At 42.0% G+C, this 8926-nt stretch overlaps 1 protein-coding gene across 2 annotated transcripts in view; it reads left to right on the top strand.

Annotated features, from left to right (window-relative positions):
- The first annotated feature begins 4832 nt into the window (after nt 1–4832).
- LOC131365521 (cadherin-24) overlaps nt 4833–8926 on the top strand; it is a 16334-nt gene continuing 12240 nt past the window's right edge. The window contains exons 1-2 of one of the 2 annotated variants that reach the window (XM_058409122.1): nt 4833–5514; nt 8637–8926. The exon at nt 8637–8926 is cut by the window's right edge and continues 5 nt beyond it. In XM_058409122.1, coding sequence (XP_058265105.1) covers nt 5053–5514; nt 8637–8926 — 752 coding nt within the window. In that variant the 5' untranslated portion in view covers nt 4833–5052. The remainder of the gene's footprint in view (nt 5515–8636) is intronic. The other variant, XM_058409121.1, reaches the window with a different exon arrangement.

Raw genomic sequence — 8926 nt, 5'->3', positions numbered from 1 at the left:
GGGAACATCTGCTAGAGAGAGAGAGAGAGAGAGAGAGAGAGAGAGAGGTGTGTAACTGCAACATGATGTTTGTGAAGTCGAACACTGTTTAACCTCTGGACATTTTTTGTTATAAAATCAGATGATACATTAAATTTGGTGTTTATTATGTTTTTTTTTAATAAACAAGATTCAATAAGAAGGTCCCGCTCCTGCAGCGTTTTCTTGTGATGCCACAGTGAAGCGATGTGGTGATGTTTGTGTAGCTGCTGAATGCCAGCAAAATTCCTGCAGAATTATTTCTCAGTAAGTGACAGTGAGAGAAATGATTTTGTTTCTTGTTGCTTGTTGTATCTGTACAAAAGATAGCAGCAACATGTAGCTAGGTCAGTCATTAGCCTCGGTCATTAGCTAGATTATGCGTGTCACAAATTGCTGCACAGTATGTTGGAGAAAAAGAAATATTTTAGATCTTTTTTTATATGTAACAGCAACACAACTCTAACTTTTATAAAAAAAAAAATCACCAGCTTATCTTTACTCCCTCTTAGTGATGAACTTTATAAAGTACACTGAACACAAATACAGCTACAGAAGCCATTCATATTTTATTTAAGATATTAGAAGATTTTTATTACGCTGAACTGCAGTATTGATTTAGTTCACTTCACAGAGAGAGAGAGAGAGAGGAAGAGAGAGGTGCAGGAAAGGTTATAATGATTTTTTGCTCAGTGATGCTGGTATATTGGAGACAGTGTTGTAGGTTTGAGCTGTGTGCCATGTTGACCTCGAGGGCTGATTTATACCCCTGCGTCAGAGAGTCTGCCATGTGCTTACATACGTGTCAGGAAACATTCAGAGCACACATGTAACCTGAACATGTTCCCTACAGGGCAGAGTCACAAACGATAATGAATCAGTCATTAAAATTAAAAGCAGAGTCTAGACCTAGCTTGTTTTGCTGTAACCCTGGAGTGTGATGAAGTAGAGTTCCTGTTACACTGAAATGGATTATTTTCCAATAACAGCATGTTGTTTTTATTCTTTTATCATGACAGCAATCTGTCAACATTACAATCTCTAATTTCTTACACTGTGTGTTTACACACCTTAAACACTTCCATGTAAATCAGATCCGGTTCTGTGCTTGTTTCCTGATACGCTGCACCTCCTGCCTGTTTTATTTTACAGTTATTGCGCCCTGCTCTCATTACCCCTTTGTGTTGATTAGTAGCACCTTGTTTTTCACCTTGTGCTCCTTGTTTTTTAATTTCCATATTTGGTCACGCTTCCTATTCTTGCTAACTCTTGCTCCTGATGCTCTTTGTCGCCTTTCTGAGCTTTGCAAATTACTTCATTTCCACGTGGTTGCTGTGATATAAAGCTGTAATATGAGCGCGTTTAATCCCTGAGTGCAGGAACACGCTTCCCAAAATCATTTTTATTAAGTAATTGTAGGTCGCCGTTACAATTTGGCCTATGTGTTTTATTGAAGGACCCTCTGTGTGTGTGTGTGTGTGTGTGTGTGTGTGTAAAACCCTCTGCTGAAATACAGCATTGATCGAGTGCAGCAGGCCACATAAAGGATTTATCACCTCGTATTAACAGTCTGTTTCGCAGCACAGCATCTGATATTAAAAGGAAAGACAAGAGTGGAATAGAGAAAGAGATAAGGAGAGTAAAGGAGACCTTTATACATTCCTTTATAAGATCATTTCTTTATACCTGGAATAATTTTATAATACACAGAAATACAGGAGATGGAATCAGAGTCTCAAGTCTCTAGTATCACTGATCTACACACTGATCTACAAACCTTTGGGGTTTTGTTTTTCATTTTTTATTTTTTTGTTATTTTTTTGAAAGCAAGCACATTTTAGCATTTTGTTAATAATTTATCTCCTCTCTCATGCAGGATTTCACCAATGACTTAACCAAGCTGAACACATCGAAGTCCATGCCTTTAAGATTCATCCTGCAGGATTCACAACCCAACAATCTGGTCAGGTTTCATTAAACCTCTTCCGAGTATTTTAGCTGCTGTTAGCTGCACACTGAAGAACTGCTCCTTATTTTATTTTAAAAAAAAGCTCAGCTCATTTGGTGTGATGCCATTTCAAAAGGGAAGATAGTAAAGATACAGGGTTACAGAGCTGTTGTCATACATGCTGTTGTTTTATTATTATAAACCCTTATAAATATATTATTAGTGCTGAGTCAGAATTCAGCTTATATTATTTATATTTAAATTATGTCTTAAATAAACAAAATGACTGGCGACCTGTCCAGGACGTACCCCCACCTTTCGCCCAATGTGTGCTGGGATAGGCTCCAGCAGATCCCCGTGACCCTGATTAGGAATAAAGCGAGTATAGAAAATGGATGGATGGATAAACAAAATGAAAACATACCTGTCGAAGAAATCATAGCTGCTAAAATAATTTCATTATGAGTTTAAATGATAACTCTCTGCTCTTAGGACAAATCATGTGACCGATTTGGTACCACTGAAGTTGTGTTTATGTGAGAAGCTTTTGATTCGTGTGATGGCTCAGATAAATACCATTGATACGGGGAGAGCAAACTCCTAGTACATCTACGGATACGCTAGTGATGGAGAAATGTAAACAAATCATAAATCAATAAAAAAACATCTCTGGACAGCTCACTGTGAGGAACATGTGAGCTGATTTCCAGATCAGCGATGATGTAAAGAGGATGAGGAGAACACGTGCTATCACACAGTCTGTTACAGGATTCAGAGCAGAGTTTTTACTGGGATGAGGAATCATCTTAAAAGGGTGCTGAAATGGCACAGTCTAAAACCAGCTTTAATCATGTTCGCTGGCCATGGTGCTGGATCTGCACTTATAAACATGGAGCTGTTAAATCCGGGATGAAGAACATATCGCCATGAGCTGCTGCAGCCGAGGAGATGGATTATTATTAAAGCTGTGGATGTGAAGTAAAGCTAAAGGACATTGAGAAATCACCATGAGCAGCTCATAACTCAGAAAGCATGTCGTTCTCACTGTAACGTGTCCAGCAGCGTGTGTGTGTGTGTGTTCTTGTTTGTTTTCCTCCAGCAGTGAACATTATTTGGGCCAAGGTCCAAGATTTTTGAACAACACAGTGATCTAAAAGCTGAAGGAGTTTTTCAGATATCAGGGTCCAAAGCTGATAGAGATGAGAAAAAGCTCACTGAGGACATCAAGAGAAACGCTGAGAGGAACCGAGAGCATAGCATGAGCGATATAAACAGTGGGGGTTTTATGAGATACAACAAGAACCGGAGTCTTCAAAAAGCCCTCAGTAATAATACTAACAGAAAGATAAATCAGTGTGAGGATACGGACAACAAGGATGATGTTCACTTGATGGAACCTCATGTGGTTTAAAATATGTTGACTGTAGGATGACGTGAATGATCAGACACTCAATGCAGCATTTTAGTTAGCGTGATTAATCCTTTTATTCATTCCATACACTCCTACACTCAAAGTGACAAAAATGTGCACCGTGGTTTGGTTATGTCACAGAAATATTCTTAATCTCTCTCTCTCTCTCTCTCTCTCTCTCTCTCTCAAACACACACACACACACACTTTATGCTTTTATCTCTTTACTCTCTGACGTTCGTCTGTAATAAATTTAAATATATGCAATATATTAGAATCAGAGTGAGCTGAATGATGTGTCATTGAGCCATGTGTCAGTGTCCATTCCACACGTCAGATTTATGTCATTAACTGTCTGTCATAATCTGTTTGTTTCACTGTTGACGTGTTAATTGTTCATGTCATGATGGATGCCTAAGCTATCATGCTGTATGTAAGGAAGAAAACACTTTATATACAAAAGTAAACTACTGAATGAGTTACTGCTATCTTTCTTTAAACAGCCAAGTGTTTTATTCCTCCACAGTAAATACCAAAGATACATTTTTTACATCATTTATAGTAACATTTAGTTCCTATGTCACTTATGTTATAGCAGCTGTAAACAGTCTTTCACTCACCAGACAAACTTTATTCTCTCTATTCAATTTAATAAAAAAAAACATACTCAGACTGTCATGTTAACAAGAAACCATAAACCCTTGTGTCCTGAAGATGTCAGAAATATCAACACTGCAGCTTTTAACTCTGACTGTCACAAAGTGCCGACACTGGAGACTCCGTCCATACGTGTTGAGTTTAAAAGAAAACCTCACCACATCAGCGATTACACACTAGAGCGAGTCAATTGTACAGTCCCTGTAGGAACAATAACAACTAAAGTCAAAACTGCTGACCAAGATGCTTCTTCTGACCAGTCAGAGGTCAAAATTCAGCAGATCTGTGACGACTGGAACACAGGAGTAGAGATGACATTTAAGACAGGTTATAAGCTCACTAAGAGCTATGCTGAATCTCACAATACATCGTACAGCTGACTATCAGGAGTCTGATGTATGTCTAATAATAATTGCTAAAAAAATGCCAGAGCCAGTTTCTGCATTTCCAATTAATTGTGTTTCATCACTTCCTTCAAGGGGCAATTGTTAAATCTCCAAACCACAGGCAGGAATCCAATCAGGAATGAACCATCAGAATAAATAAACAATCAATTATAGGAATCAATCCCAGAGGAGCCTTAAAGCTCAGCTGATTAACGGGAAGTGTAATTAAATCCAGTGTTGACCTCCACTGTGATTCAGAGTTTATCTGTGAGTGCAGGTTGAAACCTTGGAAGAAGGAGGATGAGAAGAGCTTCACATGCTGCGGGGAGAGAGGGAGAGGGAGAGGGAGAGAGAGAGAGAGAGAGGTAGAGAGAGGGGTAGAGAGAGAAAGAGAGAGAGGGAGGGAGAGAGGGAGGGATAGAGACACAGAGACTCCAGAGGAGAAGCACATGTTGTGATTAACCACTGAAGGCAGAGATGAAGGGATGAAGCAAAGAAATAAAAAGAAAAGCGATTCAGGAGAGGAGATGAGGCGAAGAGAGAGAGCGAAAGAAAGGAGAGACAGAGAAGAAGCAGAAAGAAAGCCTCAGTCCTTTTTCACTCTCATCCTGCAGCAGACGCTCCACTGAATCATGCTGATAAGCCGATCCGTACTGCTCGTCCTCAGCTGGTGTGTGTGTGTGAGTGTGTGTGTGGAGAACGCAGACGCTCCGGCTCCTCGGACAGCGACAGAACGACGAGGCGACTCATCGTCGTTGACTGAAACCTTTCAGAGTCCAAACGGACAGAGGGATGCTTTTAAACAAGAGCAGGAGGATGACGAGGAGCCGAGATCCTCACACAGAGACGAGATTAAAGGCAACGTCTCAGAAAGCACCACGTCTGCACTTTCCCTTCAGCAGAGCAGCATAAACTCTAATCTCAGCTTAAAGACCAACACCACAATCGATCCCTCGGATATCCCAAAGTCCCTGAGTTTCCGGGAAGTGCCAAATGGGACTGTGCGTCTCTCCAGGAGACGGAGGAGCTGGATCTGGAACCAGTTTTTTGTCATTGAAGAGTACAGTGGACCGGAACCGGTTCTACTCGGACGGGTAAGAAACACACCCCGACTTCACACATTTGAAACCATGCTGAGATTCTAGTTACTCTCAGAGTTTAAGATACAGTGTGTGTGTGTGTGTGTGTGTGTGTAAAAGAATGTTATTCTATTTATTTATTTATGTTCCTAAAACACTTACATCACATTTTAGCAGCTATAAATGTACTGTTTCTCCTTTTTTCCCTTTCTTTTATTTAGTAAGACAAAAAAGATGTCCTGAAGATGTCACAAATCTAAAAGTTTCAGCATCACCTCTGTCTGTTAGAAAGCGCTGACACTGGAGACTCCTTCCATTTCCATCCATATACCTGCTGCATCTGCTATACCCGTCCCTGCAGATGAGCCGTTACTATAGAAACGATAACGTACTAGAACAAGCATACTAGAACAATTGATATAAACCTGCACTACTGTCAGAGCTGCTGTTCAAGAGGATTAATCACCACCTGACCACCAATCAGAGTCCAGAACTCAGCAGCTCTGGGGGGTGAAGTGATGTAAAGCACTGTGTTTATAATCAGAAACATCTGAAAGCTGCAGTATGATGTAAATGAGTTTTTAATGCCTGTAGTGAGAAGAACAGAGATGCAGGATTACAGCTGGATGTGTTTATAGACTTCGTTTCTGAATTCCAAATCCCCATGTGGATACACACACACACAGACACACACACACACACACACACACACACACATATGGCTGAGCTGCTGGATGTCAGCAGAAGACAGTATAAAATGTTCTTTTAATGTAACCAAACCCAAAGAAAATGAAAGCAAATCTGCATGTGTGTGTGAGCAGCTGGCTGTGTGTGTGTGTGTGTGTGTGTGTGTGCGTGTGTGTGTGTGTGTCCTGCTGGGAGCCTCATCATATATCATTTGTAGCGTTCCTTTTGCCAAGTTGCTCTTTTGTTTTTATGGACTGGATTAATTTTTATTCCTGCTGTGAGAATATTTTAGTGCAAACAGATTCACAGCAGCAACGAATGAGCAATTAGTGAGTGAGAGAGAGAGAGAGAGAGAGAGAGAGAGAGAGAGATAGATGATAATAGAAATACAAAGATGTAAAGACAGAGATGTAGGAGTTCAAAGAAGGAGGGATGTAAATACAGGTGGAGGAACATAAAAGAGATGGGGGCATGTAAATACAGAGATGGAGGAGTGTAAAGAAAGAGCGGGGTGCAAAGGCGGAGATGGTGGAGTGTAAAGAAAGAGAAGGGTGTAAAGGAGGAGATGATGGAGTGTAAAGAAAGAGAGGGGTCTAAAGGTGGAGATGGAGGAGTGTAAGAAAGAGGGGGGTGTAAAGGCGGAGATGGAGGAGTGTAAAGAAAGAGGGGGGTGTAAAGGTGGAGATGGTGTAGTGTAAAGAAAGAGGGGGGTCTAAAGGTGGAGATGGAGGAGTGTAAAGAAAGAGGGGGGTGTAAAGGTGGAGATGGAGGAGTGTAAAGAAAGAGGGGGGTGTAAAGGTGGAGATGGAGGAGAGTAAAGAAAGAGGGGGGGTGTAAAGGTGGAGATGGAGGAGAGTAAAGAAAGAGGGGGGTGTAAAGGCGGAGATGGAGGAGTGTAAGGAAAGAGGGGGGTGTAAAGGTGGAGATGGAGGAGTGTAAAGAAAGAGGGGGGTCTAAAGGTGGAGATGGAGGAGTGTAAAGAAAGAGGGGGGTGTAAAGGTGGAGATGGAGGAGAGTAAAGAAAGAGGGGGGTGTAAAGGTGGGGATGGAGGAGGGTAAAGGAAGAGTGGGGTGTAAAGGCGGAGATGGAGGAGTGTAAAGAAAGAGGGGGGTGTAAAGGCGGAGATGGAGGAGTGTAAAGAAAGAGGGGGGGTGTAACGGTGGAGATGGAGGAGTGTAAAGAAAGAGGGGGGTGTAACGGTGGAGATGGAGGAGTGTAAAGAAAGAGGGGGGTCTAAAGGTGGAGATGGAGGAGTGTAAAGAAAGAGGGGGGTCTAAAGGTGGAGATGGAGGAGTGTAAAGAAAGAGGGGGGTGTAAAGGCAGAGATGGAGGAGTGTAAAGAAAGAGGGGGGTGTAAAGGCGGAGATGGAGGAGTGTAAAGAAAGAGGGGGGTGTAAGGGCGGAGATGGAGGAGTGTAATGAGATCTCTGTGTACCAGAACAGTGCTGATGAAGTCAGATGATGGAATGTAATAAGAATTAAGACTTGCATAACAACAAAACATACTTAAGTATTTTTCACAAGGAGACGATCTCTCTCTTTGTCCCACTCTTTCCTTTTCTCTCTGTCTCTCTCCTTTTCTCTCTCTCTCTCTCTCTCTCTCTCTCTCTTTCATTTTCTCATCTCAGTCTGTTTATTACAAAAGTTGTTCTGTTTGTGAGCTTAGAAGCAGTGCAGCAGTGTGAACCTCATCCTTCACTCCACATCCTCCCCGCAACAGTGTTCTGTGAGCGGAGGGATGTGTGTGTGTGTGTGTGTGTGTGTGTGTTTAATTCTCAGATCTAAATATACATGCTGTCTCAGGCTCCCATTATTAATGTATTACGGAGTCTAAAACTCCCCAGTGCTTCTTAAACAGAGAGAGAGAGAGAGAGAGAGAGACTCCAACCATGACTAAAAATCCATTCATGGAGAGAAAATGAAAATAAAAAGAAGGTGAAATGAATGCATGGATGGATTTATGGATGGATGGGTGGATGGATGGACTACTAGACCCACCACAAACGAAAAAAGAATCACAATTGACCTAACACAAAATGTGTGTGTGTGTGTGTGTATGTGTGTGTATGTGTGTGTGTGTGTATGTGTGTGTGTGTGTGTGTGTGTGTAAAACAAACAGATGGGTAAACACAGTGATTTTCAAACAGCTGAGGTTTGGTGAAAAGGAAAATACATACAGATGGACTGACAGCCCATGTGTGTGTGTGTGTGTGTGTAATTATTTATTGTTCTAAACACACCTGAAGCCCTGAACACTGTTCCATCAGGACATCATGTCTGAAATAATAATAACACTCCCTATTCACTGTCTGGGCCACATAACAAACATCACTCCACTGTGTCCCAAACCACTCACCTGACTCACACGGTGCATTATGGGTATTCTCTCTCTGTCTCTCTCTGTCTCTCTTTCTGTCTCTCTCTCTCTCTCTCTCTCTCTCTCTCTCAGCTGCGCTCCAGTGTGGACCGAGGTGATGGGCGTGTCCTGTATGTCCTGAGCGGTGAAGGGGCAGGGTCAGTGTTTGTGATTGACGGAAGAACAGGGAACATCCATGTAACAAAGCCTCTGGACCGTGAACAGAAGGATCAGTACAAGCTCGTCGCCACAGCAACAGACCAACGGACAGGCCGCGTGCTTGAGGCCTCGTCCCAATTCACCATCAGAGTGCAGGACATCAATGACAACCCACCTCTGTTCAAGCACACACACTACATCGCCAGTGTGCCTGAGAGAGCCAG

The sequence above is a fragment of the Hemibagrus wyckioides genome, linkage group LG15, assembly GCF_019097595.1.
Source record: "Hemibagrus wyckioides isolate EC202008001 linkage group LG15, SWU_Hwy_1.0, whole genome shotgun sequence".
Classification (NCBI taxonomy): domain Eukaryota; kingdom Metazoa; phylum Chordata; class Actinopteri; order Siluriformes; family Bagridae; genus Hemibagrus; species Hemibagrus wyckioides.
The sequence above is the reverse complement of the archived record's forward strand: the minus strand, read 5'-3'. Positions and strand labels throughout refer to the sequence as shown.